The sequence below is a fragment of the Taudactylus pleione genome, unplaced genomic scaffold (genome assembly GCF_031769625.1).
Source record: "Taudactylus pleione unplaced genomic scaffold, aTauple2 ptg000949l, whole genome shotgun sequence".
NCBI classification, from domain to species: domain Eukaryota; kingdom Metazoa; phylum Chordata; class Amphibia; order Anura; family Myobatrachidae; genus Taudactylus; species Taudactylus pleione.
Window position 1 is genome coordinate 83,716 of NW_028285350.1, and position 21,300 is coordinate 105,015.

At 49.6% G+C, this 21,300-nt stretch overlaps 1 protein-coding gene across 3 annotated transcripts in view; it reads right to left on the reverse strand.

Annotated features, from left to right (window-relative positions):
• Positions 1-661: 661 nt before the first annotated feature.
• Positions 662-21,300, reverse strand: part of LOC148473243 (rho guanine nucleotide exchange factor 15-like) — a 77,604-nt gene continuing 56,965 nt past the window's right edge. For all 3 annotated transcript variants that reach the window (XM_088459915.1, XM_088459916.1, XM_088459917.1), the window contains 9 exons: positions 20,533-20,685; positions 18,960-19,089; positions 10,742-10,816; positions 7,686-7,778; positions 7,389-7,546; positions 6,139-6,285; positions 5,178-5,263; positions 2,268-2,372; positions 662-1,747 (listed from right to left, as the gene is read on the reverse strand). In XM_088459915.1, the coding sequence (XP_088316041.1) occupies positions 1,563-1,747; positions 2,268-2,372; positions 5,178-5,263; positions 6,139-6,285; positions 7,389-7,546; positions 7,686-7,778; positions 10,742-10,816; positions 18,960-19,089; positions 20,533-20,685 (1,132 nt within the window). In that variant the 3' untranslated portion in view covers positions 662-1,562. The remainder of the gene's footprint in view (positions 1,748-2,267; positions 2,373-5,177; positions 5,264-6,138; positions 6,286-7,388; positions 7,547-7,685; positions 7,779-10,741; positions 10,817-18,959; positions 19,090-20,532; positions 20,686-21,300) is intronic.

A 21,300-nucleotide genomic window follows, 5' to 3' on the forward strand; every position in this document is an offset into this window, starting at 1 on the left:
TAGTGAATGGGTAGGCTGCATTCTCAGTGATGTCACTGGTCACTAGTGAATGGGTAGGCTGCATTCTCAGTGCTGTCACTGTTCACTAGTGAATGGGTAGGCTGCATTTTCTGTGATATCACTAGTGAATGGGTAGGCTGCATTCTCAGTGCTGTCACTGGTCACTAGTGAATGGGTAGGCTGCATTCTCAGTGCTGTCACTGGTCACTAGTGACTGGATAGGCTGCATTCTCAGTGCTGTCACTGGTCACTAGTGAATGGGTAGGCTGCATTCTCAGTGATGTCACTGGTCACTAGTGAATGGGTAGGCTGCATTCTCAGTGCTGTCACTGTTCACTAGTGAATGGGTAGGCTGCATTTTCTGTGATATCACTAGTGAATGGGTAGGCTGCATTCTCAGTGATGTCACTAGTGAATGGGTAGGCTGCATTCTCAGTGATGTCACTGGTCACTAATGACTGGATAGGTTGCATTCTCTGTGATATCACTAGTGAATGGGTAGGCTGCATTCTCAGTGATGTCACTGGTTCCTAGTGAACCGTAATGTTCTAGTCTCCTGAATATTGTTTCAGCCCACATAATGTCTTCCTTCGCTAGGCGCAGTCAGAGGGACCATTTGTGTAGAAAGTCTGGTTTCATGCATTTGCCATGACACGACACATACCAGAGAAAAAGGTTTTACTTCACGCGACTTGAAATAACATATTGGCTTCAAAATATACAACACATTATTTTCCCTGTATAAGATACATAAAACACTTGATCCTGTGAACTTCATCACAACCATCACAGACAGAGATAAATAATAGTACGAGCCAGGAATAAAATCCGTGCACTGCCCCCTGTGTGTAGAGATGACCGCCCCATCGCGGCCTCTCCAGCTGGCAGTGTCTTCATGTCCTCTCACTACGGACACTGGTGTTTTGTGCAATTTTCTTTTCCAGTCCCGAGGTGAACATTGGTCTAACGTGACGGATTTCCCTTTTGTCCATGTACCCTGGTCGTCTTAGTGTTCCAAAAACATCACAACGCAGTAAATCTTGGCAGTACGGTTTTGGCACAGGATGAGATGGGCCCATCCTAACCGCTCTACCAGGAGGGCTGTCTAAGGTTTGACCACTTGGGCCTAATGTCACTCATGGTTTCCAGGTTCCTCTAGAGCAGATGATGGTCTTCAAGCTTAGAACAGTTGGGGAACCATTTGAGGGTAGGCCAAAAACCAACGGGAACCTACAGTACATTGAGCTCATTGTAATCAACAGTTCCTGTGCAGAATGCGAAATTGGTCCCTTTCTGGGGGACGTTTGTGCTTATCCATAGATTCCTTGGAGGCTCTTCCCAGTGCTGCTAGGAAACACTAAGCATTAACCCAGAAGATAGCAGCATATTCATGGCTTTGTCTCGAGTGGTCTTTCAATGGTTTCCAATAACCGGCCTGCATAAGGTTATCTCCTATTTGTGTATGAAGCAGGCAGCCAAACCCCGGCCTATGTCCAGTAAGTGCAGGCACTTGGCTAACCAGGCGGAGACCCCAACGCTGACGCGGTTCGCCTCCAGGCAGCTCAGGCTGAACTGGCTTTCTTCCTGGTGTCACCGGACAGGGTGACGATCTGCCGCGCGGCCTGGAGCACCCGGTAACGCTCTCGCAGGTTCCTCCTCCTGACGTGCTCGTTCGTGATCTCCTGGACATAGCGAGAGGAAAACCAGCCCTTCTTCCCATCGGACAGCCGTATGCCCTCATACCAACCTGGTCAGAGAAAATAGAGAGTCAGCTCTGCAGGAGAACAGTCTTTTCTTTATGTCAAGCAGCCATGCCTTCAAGACACAGGTCATTTATTCCAAGGTGAGACAGTAAAAAGAACTTAACGGATTGGAAAAAAACAAGTAATATTGCAAAGAAACCTGTCCTGTTAACAGGACTGGAGGAACCCAGACATAAAATATATCTTAATCCTCTCTGTATATTAGAGTGTCAGCTCTGCAGGCTGCACATCTCTCTATGGGGGAAGCCTTGGAGAGTGATAAAGTACCAACCAATCAGCTCCTGTCATGTTACAGGCTGTGTTTGATAATTGAGTAAGGAGCTGATTGGTTGGTACTTTATCACTGTCCAAGGTTTACTGCATCTCCCCCTATATGCTCTATCCTCTCTGTATATTAGAGTGTCAGCTCTGCAGGCTGCACATCTCTCTGTACAATAGATGTGGTCTCATGTCAGATGTTTACATGTAACGTATTCTTATCTAAGCTCCGCCCCCTGCGCTTACCCTCAGATGTTTTCCGCAGCACGTTGATGATGTCAGCAGGCTCCAGGTTGAGCTCATCGGTCTGTACGGCGGTATACTGCTCCACGCAGTGCACCTGGGGGCAGTCTGGGGAGAGAGACACTTGTATGAAATCACCGGGAGACAGGGATGAGAAATAAATTATTATTGTTTTTGATGATTTTAATGTAACTAGTGATCTGCTGTCAGCATTTCAGTTACAAAATGTAAAATCGCAAGTCACTATTTTTCTGTTTTATTGATTTGAAATTGGCTGTGTGCAGGCTCACTGTGTCTCCCTGAGAGTGCCGCACAGCAGTCAGTCTCAGCTGGTGATGGCCTTTCTTCCCCTCGCTCAGAGATGCAGGGGTAACTTTATGAAGGTTCATGTTGGTCCCGATAAGTCAGTTTTCCAACTCGGATAGGATCGATCAAAAACGGCCATTTTTTTCACTTTAAAAATCGGGAATATACCAAGCTCCCGGGATGGTGCATTTGGTCGATCCTGTCCGTTTTGAAGTCCCGATTTCACCGTCCGAATTTCTCTCCCTAACAGGCAGGCTGCACACATCAGTGAAATATGTGCAGCCTGCTTGTGTATTTTTTTAAATATTTTAAGGGTTAATATTAAGATAAAAATTGACGTGGGGTCCCCCCCCCAAAAAGCATAACTAGCCCCGGACGTGTCAGATAGTCCTGGTTCCAAAATTTACTGGGAATAAAACGAGTAGGGTTCCACCATAATTTAGGAATCAGCACCAGGCTGTATGGCTAGTCCTGGTTTTAAATATAGGGGGAAAAAAATGCATAATCCCCCTATTTTTAAAACCAGCACCGGACCCAAAACAACTGGGGTGTAATGCCACAGCCTGGAGACCCTATTACCGAGTCTCCAGGGCCAAAGCATTCTCACCCCGTTGGTCAGGCCAAGCCCAGGCTCTCACGGGAGGTGGGGAGCCCATAAAAAAGGGGTACCTCATCTCCCGAACCCCAGGCTTGGTCTGGAGCCGGGGGCTCTTCCCCGCACCCCTGGAGCGGTGGGTACAGGGGTAATAAAGTGGAGAATAGTAGAACACCATTGTATTTTACAGTGGGACTACAGGTCACAGCATGCCTGCACTTTGGCACTTGTGGAACTACAAGTGCCAGCAGGCGGCCGGCACCCGTACCCCCACTGTAAAATAAATAGTTAAATAAAGACATAACACACACACACCTTAGATAGTACAAGTTTATTACATACATCTATGAATCACATATACTTACCTGTACTAGCCGGTCTGTCCTCTTCTCCAATGTAAATGACCTGCAAAACAGATCGTATAGTCAATTCCATCCTCGCGCTGGTCTCTGTAGCATCCAGGACGGTCTTTGCAAAAAATAAAAATAAACCGAGTACCCGATCCATATAATTACCATTAGCGGTGTATGTGTGTCACCACATACCCCGCTAACCAGCTCCCGACTCAGGAGCCGCCAGCCAATCAGCAGCCGCTAACTGTAGAGCGGCCGCTGATTGGCTCCGGCTCCTGACTCAATGAACAGCCCACGTGGGAACTGTCAGGAGCCGAAGCCAATCAGCGGCCACTCTACAGTTAGCGGGCACTGATTGGCTGGCGGCTCCTGACTGTTCTCACTGTTGAACCAGGAGCCGATTAGAGGGGTATGTGGTGACACACATACACCGCTAATGGTAAGTATATGGATCAGGTACTCGGTTTCGTTTTTTGCAAAGACCGCCCTGGATGCTATGGAGACCAGCAGCGAGGGTGGATGTCACTATACGATCTTTTTTGCAGGTCATTCCACACGTTTATCTACATTGGAGAAGAGGACAGACCGGCTAGTACAGGTAAGTATGTGTGATTCATGGATGTATGTAATAAACTTGTACTATCTAAGGTGTGTGTTATGTCTTTAACTATTTATTTTACAGTGGGGGTACGGGTGCCAGCCACCTGCTGGCACTTGTAGTTCCACAAGTGCCAAAGGGCAGGCATGCAAGCACCTGTAGTCCCACTGTAAGATACAATAGTTTTCTTCTATTCTTAACTTTATTACCCCCGTACCCACCGCTCCAGATGTGCGGGGAAGAGCCCCGGCTTCAGACCAAGCCTGGGGTTCGGGAGAGGGGGGACCCCACCTCCCCTGAGATCTCCGGGCTTGGCCTGACCGACTTGGGCTGATAATGCTTTGGCCCTGGAGACCCAGTAATAGGGTCTCCGGGCTGTGGCATTACACCCCAGTCGTTTTAGGTCCGGTGCTGGTTTGAAATATAGGGGGAGCCCTATGCATTTTTTTCCCCCTATATTTAAAACCAGGACTGGCCCGGCAGCCTGGTGCTGGTTCTTAAATTATGGTGGAACCCTACTCATTTTGTTTCCCCGTAATTTAAGGAACCAGGACTGGCTGACTAGTCCGGGGCTGGTTATGCTTTTGGGGGGGAACCCGACGTAATTTATTTTCCAAAAATTAACCCTTTGAACACTTTCCATGAACACATACACTGATTTGTGTATGTTGGATTGCAACTCACAGCTCTGGAGGTGGTGCATTTAAAACTTCTATTGAGTCCCCGATTTGAGCGTAAAACGGGCTACTTTAGCAAACGAATAATGGTAAATTCCCGATTTAGGCAGAAATGAATTAAAAGTACATCCGAATTGAGCCGATGGCGATATCATTTCTATTGTTCAAAACGGCCGAATTTGTGGCATTAAACCACCTGATTTCAACCAAAAAAGATGAAAAAATCACTTTAATGATCGTAAATTCCCGATTTGCAAAAAAGTAATATTTTCACCCGAGAATGCAAATCGGCACCAACACGAATCTTAGTAAATTTACCCCGCAGACTCTAAGCTACAGACAACAATTGCAGCACATAGTCATTGTCACATGGAGGAAACTCACCCCAGTCCTCATATATTGTGTCACAGCCGGACAACGTGTCGTCATTCTTACTGGGAAAAGCTGCCACCCACCGATGTAAGTCAGATCTGCACAAACATATAGAAGTACATAAAGGTGAGTGTCACCCTGCAGGGGGAGGGACAGGCTCATAGCTCCCTTCTGTCTGTGTCACCCTGCAGGGGGAGGGACAGGCTCATAGCTCCCTTCTGTCTGTGTCACCCTGCAGGGGGAGGGACAAGGCTCATACTGTAGCTTCCTTCTGTCTGTGTCACCCTGCAGGGGGAGGGACAGGCTCATAGCTCCCTTCTGTCTGTGTCACCCTGCAGGGGGAGGAACAGGCTCATAGCTCCCTTCAGTCTGTGTCACCCTGCAGGGGGAGGGACAGGCTCATAGCTCCCTTCTGTCTGAGTCACCCTGCAGGGGGAGGGACAGGCTCATAGCTCCCTTCTGTCTGTGTCACCCTGCAGGGGGAGGGACAGGCTCATAGCTCCCTTCTGTCTGTGTCACCCTGCAGGGGGAGGGACAAGGCTCATACTGTAGCTTCCTTCTGTCTGTGTCACCCTGCAGGGGGAGGGACAGGCTCATAGCTCCCTTCTGTCTGTGTCACCCTGCAGGGGGAGGGACAGGCTCATAGCTCCCTTCTGTCTGTGTCACCCTGCAGGGGGAGGGACAGGCTCATAGCTCCCTTCTGTCTGTGTCACCCTGCAGGGGGAGGGACAGGCTCATAGCTCCCTTCTGTCTGTGTCACCCTGCAGGGGGAGGGACAGGCTCATAGCTCCCTTCTGTCTGTGTCACCCTGCAGGGGGAAGGACAGGCTCATAGCTCCCTTCTGTCTGAGTCACCCTGCAGGGGGAGGGACAGGTTCATAGCTCCCTTCTGTCTGTGTCACCCTGCAGGGGGAGGGACAGGCTCATAGCTCCCTTCTGTCTGTGTCGCCCTGCAGGGGGAGGGATACACTTACTGAGTGGGTGCTTTGAATAGACGGTCGCACGTCTTTCCCTGATGATTCTCCAGTAAGGTCAGGAAGAAGCTGTTCTCCATTGTAGGACAGGACTGGAGCTGAACCAGAGAGCGATGTACATAATCCAGAACAACATGACGGTCCGAGCTGAATAATGACAGAGCAATAAGGCAGATAAATACAGGGGACAGGGGAGGAAAAAAGAGCGGGATCAGGGGAGAAGAGAGCAGGGTCAGGGGAAGAGAAGAGTGGTGAGGTGATGGAGAAGAGGAGACAGGTGATGGATGGAGTATAGGAGGAGTAAGGCACAATGAGGGAGGAAGAGAAGAGTGTTGGTGTGATAGAGAAGAGGAGACAGGTGATGGATAGAGTATAGGAGGAGTAAGGCATAATGAGGGAGGAAGAGAAGAGTGGTGGGGTGATAGAGAAGAGGAGACAGGTGATGGATGGAGTATAGGAGGAGTAAGGCATAATGAGGGAGGAAGAGAAGAGTGGTGGGGTGATAGAGAAGAGGAGACAGGTGATGGATGGAGTATAGGAGGAGTAAGGCACAATGAGGGAGGAAGAGAAGAGTGGTGAGGTGATAGAGAAGAGGAGACAGGTGATGGATAGAGTATAGGAGGAGTATGGCATAATGAGGGAGGAAGAGAAGAGTGGGGGTGATAGAGAAGAGGAGACAGGTGATGGAGTATAGGAGGAGTAAGGCATAATGAGGGAGGAAGAGAAGAGTGTTGGGGTGATAGAGAAGAGGAGACAGGTGATGGATGGAGCATATAAAGAGTAAGGCATAATGAGGGAGAAAGAGAAGAGTGGTGGGGTGATAAAGAAGAGGAGACAGGTGATGGATGGAGTAGGAATAAGGCATAATGAGGGAGGAAGAGAAGAGTGGTGGGGTGATAGAGAAGAGGAGACAGGTGATGGATGGAGTAGGAATAAGGCATAATGAGGGAGGAAGAGAAGAGTGGTGGGGTGATAGAGAAGAGGAGACAGGTGATGGATGGAGTAGGAATAAGGCATAATTACAGAGGAATATCAAAGAGGTGAGGTGATAGAGAAGAGACCAGTGATGGATAGAAGGAGGAGTAAGGAGAAGTGACATTGATCTCTATCATTTGTACTCTGTGTTGGTGAGTAGAGACCTATCTAAAACTTGGATACAGCAGAGAAGATACAGTGATAGTGATGGAGGAGATTATGGGTGAGGACAGAGAAGGAGACTGAGGAAGTGACTGATCAGGGAAGATTTGCACCTTTTCTTCTGGGTTATCAGCAGGAAGTCATTGAACAGGAAGAAATAGACGGGAGTGAGCTTTGTCGGCTTGATCCCGAACAGACTCCCCTTCTGCTGCACTTCACTCAGCTCTCCCTGTTTCTCCAGGAACCGGTTCTGAGATATGATCGGGATGGCCTGTAACAAGATTGGCCAATAAGAGACATCATGCACAACTGCAAGTGTCCCGCCAGTAGAATAGCTCTAAGGAGTCACCAACATGTCCACAATGTGATTGTAGGACCAGTCGGCATTCATGTCCTGTGCGTATTCTCACCTTTATCTTGTCAAACTCAATCTTGGAGGAGATGTGGATTAATTCCTCCGTCTGCTTCATACGACCCACTTCCCGGTTACATTCTTGAATAATCTGTCGGGTGGGAACAGGTCTGTTACTCTGTCCAATATGTAACACGGAGACACAGTGGACCTGGTCTCAACGTTCTTGTGATGCCTACAAACTCTTGCCCTATGTAAAGTGCCTCCATAATTAATCATGAAATATGTGCAGATTTCAAATGGTTCTCTGTCAGTGACAGATTTGTCCTAATCTTATATATGTTTACTGGTTTGCCCACTTCTTTCTAGGCTAGATATATTTTTTACTTCAGCACAACCATATACTTATGTAAATGATCATATAATAACAAAAACTACATTTAATACTTCAATTAAGTATTTTTTAAAATCATCACTATGTAACCACTGCAGTGCTAAGGACGAGTCTGACTCGTTCTCAGCATACACTTAAAAATGTCAAAAGGAGGATACAGTTTGTCCTAATTACTACAGCACTGTAGGCAAGTATAAAACCTTAAATACCAGACCCCCACCAGTAATTACTAAAGGTGGGGGGAGCAGAGTAGAGGGTCGCTCTTTGATAACGTCATTCCAAAGGTGAAAGTTCCTAATCTCCCCAATCCTTGCACCTACAGGTTTAGGGGCATGTCCTTTAAAACCATGTTCCCTCTTAAATGTTATTGACTTTTGATAAATTTGTTCACCTTATAATAAACTTCGGTAGATTCCAAATCAGACTGACCTCTGCCGGACCTCGCTTCGCGTGAAATGGACTTAAACTGGGCGGCGGCAGGCAAGATGTGTGTCTGGTGGGAGTTTCATCGGAGTGTCGTGAGCACGTGCGTACGGAAAGGGAAAGCCTGTTTATGAGGGATCTATTGCACTTAGACGGTTACTGCGGTTTATGTAAAATCAGTGGGCGGTGCACTGATTCTCGCATTAGCACAAGGTAGTAAATCTGGCTTTTGCGGCTTCACGCAAAAACAGTCACTTTGGGTCCGAATCAGCCCTTTGACGCATTTCATTCCAGATGGCATAGAAAAAAAAAAAAAAATTGCCTTATAATATAACGCAGAATCTATGATGAAAACCGATGTGTAGAATCCGGCTTATTACGGTTTTGAAAAGAGGTGGATTAACGGAGAATTAGGAGCCGCAAAGAAGTTCAAATACACACGTCAGTGATAAGCTCACTTTCATCCAATATCAATTGACTTTGGAACGTGACCAACCCAAAATAGGCTCAGGACGGGCGAGAACAACCCTAGCGACAGTATGATTACTATATACAGTAAGGTGCATAAATATTGGGACATTGACAGAATTTTCATATTTTGGCCTCTATTCACCACCACAATGGCTGTGAAATGAAACAAACAAGATGTGCTTTACCTGCAGACTTTCAGATTTAATTTGAGGGTAATTACATCCAAATCAGGTGAATGGTGTAGGAATTACAACGGTTTCTATATGTGCCTCCCACTTTTTAAGGGGCCAAAAGTAATGGGACAAACTAAACAATCCTAAATCTAACTTTCACTTTTTAATACTTTGTTGCAAATCCTTTGCAGGCAATTACAGCCTGAAGTCTGGAACGCATAGACATCACCAGACGCTGGGTTTCATCCCTGGTGATGCTCTGCCAGGCCTCTACTGCAAATGTCTTCAGTTCCTGCTTGTTCTTGGGGCATTTTCCCTTCAGTTTTGTCTTCATCAAGTGAAATGCATGCTCAATCGGATTCAGGTCAGGGGATTGACTTGGCCATTGCATAACATTCCACTTTTTAGCCTTAAAAAAACTCTTTGGTTGCTTTTGCAGTATGCTTCAGGTAATTGTCCATCTGCACTGTGAAGAGCCGTCCAATGAATATGAGCATATAATATTGCCCGAAACACTTCAGAATTCATTCTGCTGCTTTTGTCAGCAGTCATATCATCAATAAATACAAGGGAACCAATTCCATTGGCAGCCATACATGCCCACGCCATGACACTACCACCACCATGCTTCACTGATGAGGTGGTATGTTTTGGATCATGAGCAGTTCCTTTCCTTCTCCATACTCTTCTCTTCCCATCACTCTGGTACAAGTTGATCTTTGTCTCATCTATCCATAGGATGTTGTTCCAGAACTGTAATGGCTTTTTTAGATGTTGTTTGGCAAACTCTAATCTGGTCTTCCTGTTTTTGAGGCTCACCAATGGTTTACATCTTGTGGTGAACCCTCTATATTCACTCTTGTGAAGTCTTCTCTTGATTGTTGACTTTGACACATATACACCTACCTCCTGGAGAGTGTTCTTGATTTGGCCAACTGTTGTGAAGGGGTTTTTCTTCACCAGGGAAATAATTCTTCTGTCATCCACCACAGTTGTTTTCCGTGGTCTTCCGGGTCTTTTGGTGTTGCTGAGCTCTCCGGTGCATTCTTTCTTTTTAAGAATGTTCCAAACAGTTGATTTGGCCACACCTAATGTTTTTGATATCTCTCTGATGGGTTTGTTTTGATTTCTCAGCCTAATGATGGCTTGCTTCACTGATAGTGACAGCTCTTTGGATCTCATATTTATTGAGAGTCGACAGCAACTGATTCCAAATGCAAATGTCACACCTAGAATCAACTCCAGACATTTTACCTGCTTAATTGATAATGAAATAACGAGGGAATAGCCCACACCTGTCCATGAAATAGCTTTTGAGTTGATAGTCCCATTACTTTTGGCCCCTTAAAAAGTGGGAGGCACATATAGAAACCATTGTAATTTCTACACCGTTCACCCGATTTGGATGTAATTACCCTCAAATTAAATCTGAAAGTCTGCAGGTAAAGCACATCTTGTTTGTTTCATTTCAAAGCCATTGTGGTGGTGAATAGAGGCCAAAATATGAAAATTCTGTCAATGTCCCAATATTTATGCACCTGACTGTAGCTGGGGTCCCATAATGGAAGCATTTTTTGTGCGCACAAAGTGTGATCCTATGTCTGTAATCGTATAACATGGACTCTCTGGAGCACTGTGGTTTATTATACAGACCTTTGACACAACATCCAGGGCTTTGCTTGCGGTTTGCTCACTCTCGGAACCCTCCTCCGTCCTCTTTAAAATATTCTGCGAAAGAAAAAGGAATAGTGACCCTGGGCCATTGTGTACATGGGAAACAAGAGGCAGAGAAAGACGGTAGTCAGTGACCAAGGTGTACATGGATAGGTGGGTTAATTTATACAATGTAATAGAGCAGTACAGGAGGTTAGGACAGAGTAGCAGTGTAATAGAGCAGTACAGGAGGTTAGGACAGAGTAGCAGTGTAATAGAGCAGTGCAGGAGGTGAGGACAGAGTAGCAGTGTAATAGAGCAGTAGAGGGAGGTGAGGACAGAGTAGCAGTGTAATAGAGCAGTACAGGAGGTGAGGACAGAGTAGCAGTGTAATAGAGCAGTACAGGAGGTGGGGACAGAGTAGCAGTGTAATAGAGCAGTACAAGTGGTTGGGGAAAGAGTAGCAGTGTAAGAGAGCAGTACAGGAGGTGAGGACAGAGTAGCAGTGTAATAGAGCAGTACACGAGGTGGGGACAGAGTAGCAGTGTAATAGAGCAGTACAGGAGGTGAGGATAGAGTAGCAGTGTAATAGAGCAGTACAGGAGGTGAGGACATATTAGCAGTGTAATAGAGCAGTACAGGAGGTGAGGACAGAGTAGCAGTGTAATAGAGCAGTACAGGAGGTGAGGACAGAGTAGCAGTGTAATAGAGCAGTACAGGAGGTGAGGACAGAGTAGCAGTGTAATAGAGCAGTACAGGAGGTGAGGACAGAGTAGCAGTGTAATAGAGTAGTACAGGAGGTGAGGACAAAGTAGCAGTGTAATAGAGTAGTACAGGAGGTGAGGACAGAGTAGCAGTGTAATAGAGCAGTACAGGAGGTGAGGACAGAGTAGCAGTGTAATAGAGCAGTACAGGAGGTGAGGACAGAGTAGCAGTGTAATAGAGCAGTACAGGAGGTGAGGACAGATTAGCAGTGTAATAGAGCAGTACAGGAGGTGAGGACAGAGTAGCAGTGTAATAGAGCAGTACAGGAGGTGGGGATATATTAGCAGTGTAATAGAGCAGTACAGGAGGTGGGGATATATTAGCAGTGTAATAGAGCAGTACAGGAGGTGAGGACAGAGTAGTAGTGTAATAGAGCAGTACAGGAGGTGAGGACAGAGTAGCAGTGTAATAGAGCAGTACAGGAGGTGAGGACAGAGTAGCAGTGTAAGAGAGCAGTACAGGAGGTGAGGACAGAGTAGCAGTGTAATAGAGCAGTACAGGAGGTGAGGACAGAGTAGTAGTGTAATAGAGCAGTACAGGAGGTGAGGACAGAGTAGTAGTGTAATAGAGCAGTACAGGAGGTGAGGACAGATTAGCAGTGTAATAGAGCAGTACAGGAGGTGGGGACAGAGTAGCAGTGTAATAGAGCAGTACAAGTGGTTGGGGACAGAGTAGCAGTGTAAGAGAGCAGTACAGGAGGTGAGGACAGAGTAGCAGTGTAATAGAGCAGTACACGAGGTGGGGACAGAGTAGCAGTGTAATAGAGCAGTACAGGAGGTGAGGACAGAGTAGCAGTGTAATAGAGCAGTACAGGAGGTGAGGACAGAGTAGCAGTGTAATAGAGCAGTACAGGAGGTGAGGACAGAGTAGCAGTGTAATAGAGTAGTACAGGAGGTGAGGACAAAGTAGCAGTGTAATAGAGTAGTACAGGAGGTGAGGACAGAGTAGCAGTGTAATAGAGCAGTACAGGAGGTGAGGACAGAGTAGCAGTGTAATAGAGCAGTACAGGAGGTGAGGACAGAGTAGCAGTGTAATAGAGCAGTACAGGAGGTGAGGACAGAGTAGCAGTGTAATAGAGCAGTACAGGAGGTGAGGACAGAGTAGCAGTGTAATAGAGCAGTACAGGAGGTGAGGACAGAGTAGCAGTGTAATAGAGCAGTACAGGAGGTGAGGACAGATTAGCAGTGTAATAGAGCAGTACAGGAGGTGAGGACAGAGTAGCAGTGTAATAGAGCAGTACAGGAGGTGAGGACATAGTAGCAGTGTAAGAGAGCAGTACAGGAGGTGAGGACAGAGTAGCAGTGTAATAATATGAGATATGGTAAGAACTTACCCTTGTTATCTCTATTTCTACGAAGTCCATAGGGTTCCACAGGATACCTTGGGGTATAGGTGTGACGTCAGTCGCAGGGCACCAAAGAGTTAAGCTTTCAGCCTCCCAGGATGCACTAGGTCCCCCTCCTATACCCCGCCCCCGGGCCAAGGCACCTCAGTTAGTTACCAAGCCATAGGCCGGAGGAGGAGAAGGAAGAGAGAGAACAAAGATCTGGACACATACAAGAATCACATTCTCACCAGAGGGAGACGGAAAACCGGTGACCAGAGCAAAGCCCATCTGCAGCACAGGTGCGACAGGGCGGGAGTCCTGTGGAACCCTATGGACTTCGTAGAAATAGAGATAACAAGGGTAAGTTCTTACCATATCTCATATTTTCTACTTCAGGGTCCATAGGGTATCCACAGGATACCTTGGGGATGTCCCAAAGCAGTATCCTTTAAGGGTGGGGACGCTCCTGTGCAGAAAGGAGAATCCGCCGCCCGAAGGAAGCATCCTGAGAGGCGAAGGTGTCAAACCTGTAATACCTCACGAAGGTATGGACAGAAGACCACGTAGCAGCCTTGCAGATCTGAACTGCCGAGGCACCACGTCGAGCTGCCCACGAAGGACCCACAGACCTAGTGGAATGAGCCTTCAGAGAAGGAGGGACCGGTAGGCCTTCATGAAGATAAGCTTCAGAAATAGCCATACGGATCCAGGCTGCCAAAGTTTGCTTTGAAGCAGGCCAACCCTTTTTACAGAAGCCATAGAGGACAACAAAGCGTCCGACTTCCTAAACAAAGAAGTGCGGTCAACATAAGTCCTTAAGGCCCGCACAACATCCAAAGAGGCCTCACCCACGGAAAGACCCGGTGAGTTAAAGGCCGGAACAACTATTTCCTCGTTAACATGAAACTGGGAAACAACTTTGGGAAGAAACTCGGGCCGAGTGCGGAGCACTGCCCTGTTCCCATGAAAAACCAAGAAAGGGGGTCTACAAGAAAGAGCCCCTAACTCAGAAACACGTCTGGCTGAAGCAACGGCCAGAAGGAAAACAGTCTTAGCTGTTAGCCATTTAATATCCACTGAGCCCAGTGGTTCAAACGGCGGTCCTTGGAGAGCCCTCAGGACCACAGCCAAATCCCAAGGCGCCACAGGTGGAACAAAGGGCGGCTGAATACGGAGAACACCTTGCATAAAGGTGCGCACATCCGGGATTGTAGCAATCCTACGGTGAAACCAGACAGATAGGGCCGAAACCTGTACCTTCAAAGAAGCAAGGCGAAGCCCATGATCTAGTCCCGCTTGCAGGAAGGCGAGAATCCGAGACAGACGAAACTCCCGCGGTGCATAACCTCTCGGTCGACACCACTGGAAGAACGTATGCCACACGCGATGGTATATCCTCGCGGAAGACGGTTTCCGAGCTCGTAACATGGTACGCACCACAGAGCTGGAAAACCCCCAGGACCTCAGCATGGCCGTCTCAACAGCCACGCCGCCAAAGACAGCCGAGTCAGGTCCGGGTGAAGACAAGGACCCTGAGACAGAAGGTCCGGTCGTAGCGGCAACCGCAGAGGACTGTCCACGGACAGACCCTGAAGGTCTGAGAACCAGTGCCGTCTGGGCCACACGGGAGAGATCAACAGGAGCGTCCCTCCTTCCTGTTTGAATTTCCGGATTACCCGTGGAAGAAGGGAGACCGGAGGGAACAGGTATGCGAACCTGAACGTCCACCGGACGGACAGAGCATCCACCAGAGACGCCCCTTCGTCTCTTGTGCGAGACCCGTACACCGGCAACTTGTTGTTGTGCCGGGACGCCATGAGGTCGATTTCTGGAAGACCCCACCTGTCCACCAGTAGTTGAAAAACGTCCGGGTGCAGGGACCATTCCCCTGGATGAACGTCCTGGCGACTTAGAAAGTCCGCCTCCCAATTTAGCACTCCCGGGATGAAGACCGCTGATATGGCCGGAAGATTGCGCTCCGCCCAAACCAGGATCCGAGAGACCTCTACGAGAGCCGCCCGACTGCGAGTTCCTCCTTGCCTGTTTATGTAGGCCACGGTGGTAGCATTGTCCGACTGGACCTGCACCGGGTGACCCTGGAGAAACCGCTGTGCCTGCAGGAGAGCATTGAAGACCGCACGGAGTTCCAAGATATTTATTGGAAGCTCCGCTTCTGTCGGTGTCCACCTGCCCTGGAACAAGTGTGGACCCGAAACTGCTCCCCAGCCCCGAAGACTGGCGTCCGTTGTCAACAGGACCCAATTTGGAACCCAGAACGGACGTCCCTTGTTGAGGTGGGTCGTCTTTAACCACCACGCAAGGGACAGGCGAACCTCCGGGGTGAGCACAATCGTCTGGAACTTCAGAGACTGAGGCAGCCCGTTCCACCTGGACAGGATCAGGTGCTGCAGAGGTCTGGAGTGAAACTGGGCGTATTCCACCATGTCGAACACCGACACCATGGAGCCCAGTAACCTCATCGCCGAGTGTAAGGACACCCGGCGGCTGTGCAGACAACTGCGCACCCTTGACTGTAAAGCAGAGATCTTGTCCTCCGTCACGAAGATCCTTTGCTGTCCCGAGTCCAATAAGGCTCCAAGATGCAGAATCCTCCGAGACGGGATTAGAGTGGACTTCTGCCAGTTGATTAGCCAGCCGTGCCGTTGCAGCAGTGCAATGGTCAGGTCCAAGTGGTGTAACAGGAGCTCTGGAGATCCCGCCACCAATAACAGGTCGTCCAAGTACGGCAACATGCGGACTCCTTGCAGCCGCAGAGAAGCCGCCATGACCGCCATAGCGTCCTGTATGTCCAATGACACCATGTAGTCCCCAGGTTCCAGCGCCAGAATGATGGACCGTAGGGTCTCCATCCGAAACTTCGGGACCCGCAAAGACTTGTTGAGTGCTTTGAGATATGACCCATTGGGTTTCTGTACCAAAAAAAGATTTGAATAGAAACCCTGGCCCCTCTGGGAGAATGGAACAGGCACTATAACTCCAGCCTGGAGCATAGTGTGCAATACCTTCCGCAGCTCCGTAGCCTTGTTCCGGTCTGATGGTAGACCCGTGGTGAAGAATCGAGCCGGGGGTCTGTGCCGGAAGGAGAGGGCGTACCCGTGAGAGACCACCTCCAGAACCCAAGTGTCTGTCGTAGTGAACGACCAACACCGGGAGAACTGCAGCAGGCGGCCTCCCACCCTGGGATCCCCCAAGGGGAGACCCGGACCGTCAGGCCGCAGGCTTGTCATCTGGCTTGGGGGCCGGACGTCTGGTACTCCATGCCTGTTTCCGGGGCTTGACCGATTTCTTAGGGCCAGCCTGTCGAGGAAACGACTGTGGTTTGGGCCTGCCCTGGGCCCTAGATGACCGAAAGGACGATGGTCCAGAACCAGAAGGAGCAGCGGCCGACGGGAGACAAGCAGATTTGGCTGCCGCCAGCGTGGCCACAATCTTATCCAGATCCGGACCGAAGAGAACTTCTCCGGTAAACGGCAACGCTTCCAGACCTTTCTTGGATCTGCGTCCGCCTTCCAGGATCGCAGCCACAAGGTGCGACGAGCAGCTACCGCTGCTGAAGAAATTCTAGACACCAGAGTACTAATGTCTAGAGCCGCCTCGTTGATGTAGGTGGCCGAATCACGGAGATTGCCAATCAACTCCGCCTGTTCGGCCGGACAGTCGGATTCAAAAGAAGCCTCTAATGAATCCGCCCAGCGCTCCATCGCTCTGGCAACCCAGCAAATGGCCATAGCCGGCCGTGCTGCCCCCCCTGCAAGGGAATAAGCGGACTTCAGGCAGATTTCTACCTTGCGGTCCGTAGCATCCTTAAGGGAGGACATGGATGGCATCGGCAATGTGGCACTACGGACAAAACGGGTCACGTGAGAATCCACCTGTGGAGGGGATTCACACTTAGCAAAATAATTATCCGCGAACGGATAAGCCACCGCCAGGCGTCTCTGCGGCTGGTATCTTTTGCCAGGTTGTTTCCACGCCTCCTCTAAATGGTCCACCAACTGACCCGAAAGAGGAAAGACTGTGGCATCGCCCTTCACATCTTTGAAAAAGGCATACTTAGATTTAGCCGCTGGGGGAACTTCGTCCTCAATCACCAAGGCTGTGCGGACCGCCCGAATAAGTCCAGGAATATATACTTTGGACTTAGCATCAGCGTCCTTAGTATGGAAAGGTTCCTGATCGTAAGGATCCAGAATCTCCCCATCATCAGACGTCCCTTCGTCATCCTCATAAGGAGCGGACAGAGACGCCACCGGCCTTTTATGAGGCCGCATCACAGACTCCCCTTGCAACACATCCGACAAGTGCTGTACAGAACTCGTCAGGGAGTTAACCCACGCTGGCTCCTGAGAACCCGGGAGCGGGGAAATAGGGAGACTGTGGGGTACCACCAATTGTCGTGGGAACCCCTGCATGGGTGACGACACCACAGACTGCTGGGACAAACCCATCGGAGTAAACGCGGGCTGCGGAGCTAACTGGCCCACTAAAGCTGTTAACGCCTGAGCGAAACAAGCCCAGGGCGGTTCCTGTACCGGTGCTGTAACCGTAATAGGCCGCGCCATGGACAAACACTGCCGGCAAAGGCCCTCCGCGCTACCCTCCCCCTCCGCTAACGGTACTTTGCACGTGGTACACTGTAGCCGGAGGGGAAAATCACTTTCAGACATGATGGCACCACGTATGTGACCTCTCTCACCAATTAAGTATTAAATAGGCGAGAGACCACCCTGCAGCACCGCACCGCAAGGGCTTTAGCAGAAAGAACAGGGACAGTAATAAAGCTGACAGTTTAGAGAAGAAAAGTTACAGGCAGCGCTAGCACAGTCACATACAATGCAGAGAAATAACAATTCCTGCACTAACAGCGCTGATCACTCAACTACACAGACACAGGGCCTGGTAGGACACAGCGCTGCATACACAGACCTGAGCCACAGCGGAGGAGAGGTATGCGGGGGGACCCAGACCACGATGCTTCCTTCCAGACTTCCAGCAGCGTTCACCATGCGTTGCAGAGAAGATGGCCGCCGAGGAGCAGAGAGAAGCTGGCCTGGGGGAGGAGCGCTGACACAGGACCAGTCAGCACAGTGCAGAGAGGGCTGTGTGCAGCGGGGGAGGCGCCGGCTGTGAGACAGGGAAGGCGCGCTCCCCTGGCATGCATTTAACCCCTGGGACGCCGCAGCGCTACCGCTCTGCTGCGGTCCGCTGTCCCAGGGGGTAGTGGAAGCGCAGGTTGGTCGCCTGGCTCCACGCTGCAGCCAGTCCCCAGGGAGCCCCCTGCCTGGGGACTTAGGACCATGTGATCAGCGGGGACCCACCGCGGGACCCCGCTGCTTACCTCTGTCCCCCTTGAATCCGGCCATGGTCCGGAGCATCTGGGGTCACCGCTAGCTGTGACCCCAGACGCCCACCAGCATCCCCGGATCAGTACCGGCGTTCTGGTACCGGCGGGGTGTAGGGAAGACAGCATGGACGTCAGGACTGACTGTCCATGCTGTTCATCCAGATGTGCAGCCACAGCTGCATGAAGAAAAAGCTTCAGGGGCTCTTCTAGCCCCCACTCCAACAGGTGCACCCGACTCCGGCCGGGCACCAAACTAAACTGAGGTGCCTTGGCCCGGGGGCGGGGTATAGGAGGGGGACCTAGTGCATCCTGGGAGGCTGAAAGCTTAACTCTTTGGTGCCCTGCGACTGACGTCACACCTATACCCCAAGGTATCCTGTGGATACCCTATGGACCCTGAAGTAGAAAGAGCAGTACAGGAGGTGAGGACAGAGTAGCAGTGTAATAGAGCAGTACAGGAGGTGAGGACAGAGTAGCAGTGTAACAGAGCAGTACAGGAGGTGAGGACAGAGTAGCAGTGTAATAGAGCAGTACAGGAGGTGAGGACCGAGTAGTAGTGTAATAGAGTAGTACAGAAGGTGGGGACATATTAGCAGTGTAATAGAGCAGTACAGGAGGTGAGGACAGAGTAGCAGTGTAATAGAGCAGTACAGGAGGTGAGGACAGAGTAGCAGTGTAATAGAGCAGTACAGGAGGTGGGGGCAGAGTAGCAGTGTAATAGAGGAGTACAGGAGGTGGGGGTAGAATACCGGGAGTCACACCTCTATCAGCATCTTTATTCGGGTGATCCTCTGGAAAGGCAGGAGCAGGAAGGACATGAATGGCAGCCGCTGACACTGTGGCAGCTCCTGTAACCTGCAGAGCACGGCCTGAAACTGGGGGCTCTTCTCCCTGAGAGCAGAAGGAAACAAAGTGAGTAAAAAAAGAGAACAGGAACTGTGCGCTATGTATATATAGACAGTATAGAGAGGGTGTAGTGTGTGTGTGTGAGTGCAGGCAGTGAGGGTGTAGTGTGTGTGTGTGAGTGCAGGCAGTGAGGGTGTAGTGTGTGTGTGTGTGTGCAGGCAGTGAGGGTGTAGTGTGTGTGTGAGTGCAGGCAGTGAGGGTGTAGTGTGTGTGTGTGTGTGTGTGCAGGCAGTGAGGGTGTAGTGTGTGTGTGAGTGCAGGCAGTGAGGGTGTAGTGTGTGTGTGAGTGCAGGCAGTGAGGGTGTAGTGTGTATAAGAGTGCAGGCAGTGAGGGTGTAGTGTGTGTGCGTGTGAGTGCAGGCAGTGAGGGTGTAGTGTGTGTGCAGGCAGTGAGGGTGTAGTGTGTGTGTGAGCAGGCAGTGAGGGTGTAGTGTGTGTGTGAGTGCAGGCAGTGAGGGAGTAGTGTGTGTGTGTGAGTGCAGGCAGTGAGGGTGTAGTATGTGTGTGCAGGCAGTGAGGGTGTAGTGTGTGTGTGTGCAGGCAGTGAGGGTGTAGTGTGTGTGTGTGTGCAGGCAGTGAGGGTGTAGTGTGTGTGTGAGTGCAGGCAGTGAGGGTGTAGTGTGTGTGTGTGTGAGTGCAGGCAGTGAGGGTGTAGTGTTTGTGTGTGTGTGTGTGTGCAGGCAATGTGGGTGTAGTGTGTGTGTGAGTGCAGGCAGTGAGGGTGTAGTGTGTGTGAGTGCAGGCAGTGAGGGTGTAGTGTGTGTGTGAGTACAGGCAGTGAGGGTGTAGTGTGTGTGTGAGTACAGGCAGTGAGGGTGTAGTGTGTGTGTGTGTGTGAGTGCAGGCAGTGAGGGTGTAGTGTGTGTGTGAGTGAGTGAGTGCAGGCAGTGAGGGTGTAGTGTGTGTGTGTGTGTGAGTGAGTGCAGGCAGTGAGGGTGTAGTGTGTGTATGAGTGCAGGCAGTGAGGGTGTAGTGTGTGTATGAGTGCAGGCAGTGAGGGTGTAATGTGTGTGTGTGAGTGCAGGCAGTGAGGGTGTAGTGAGGGTGTATGAGTGCAGGCAGTGAGGGTGTAGTGTGTGTATGTGTATGTGTGTGTGTGTGAGTGCAGGCAGTGAGGGTGTAATGTGTGTGTGTGAGTGCAGGCAGTGAGGGTGTAGTGAGGGTGTATGAGTGCAGGCAGTGAGGGTGTAGTGTGTGTGCGTGCAGGCAGTGAGGGTGTAGTGTGTGTGTGTGTGTGTGTGTGTGCAGGCAGTGAGGGTGTAGTGTGTGTGAGTGAGTGCAGGCAGTGAGGGTGTAGTGTGTGAGTGAGTGAAGGTAGATAGGGTGTAGTGTGTGTGAGTGCAGGCAGTGAGGGTATAGTGTGTGTGAGTGTGTGTGTGAAGGGAGAGAGGGTGTAGACAGCACAGGCAGCAGCCATATGGTCCTCACATGAGTTCGCTGTATGTCTTCTCCTGGTAGATCTGGTTCCTCACATAATCTATGTAGACAGAGAAGTGGTGCACGGCGTGGTAATATATGACATCACAGACATCGGATATAAGGACATCTTCATCTACACGGGACTCCAAGTCCATGAGAAACCTGCACAGATACTCGGCATCATAACTGATGACTCAGAGTAAGAATACTCCCAAATATCACACACTTCAGTCAACAGATGCTCAATAACACTGTATAATGGTGTGCAGTCAGTGTATATAATGCTGTGCAGTCATTATCAGTCAATGTATATAATACTGTGCAGTCATTATAGGTCAGTGTATATAATGCTGTGCAGTCACTATCAGTCAGTATATATTATGGTGTGCTATCAGTCAGTGTATATAATGCTGTGCAGTCACTATCAGTCAGTGTATATAATGGTGTGCAGTCATTATAGGGCAGTGTATATAATGCTGTGCAGTCACTATCAGTCAGTATATATAATGCTGTGCAGTCACTATCAGTCAGTGTATATAATGCTGTGCAGTCACTATCAGTCAGTGTATATAATGGTGTGCAGTCACTATCAGTCAGTGTATATAATGCTGTGCAGTCACTATCAGTCAGTGTATATAATGCTGTGCAGTCACTATCAGTCAATGTATATAATACTGTGCAGTCACTATCAGTCAGTGTTTATAATGCGGTGCAGTCACTCTCAGTCAGTGTATACAATGCTGTGCAGTCACTCTCAGTCAGTGTATATAATGCTGT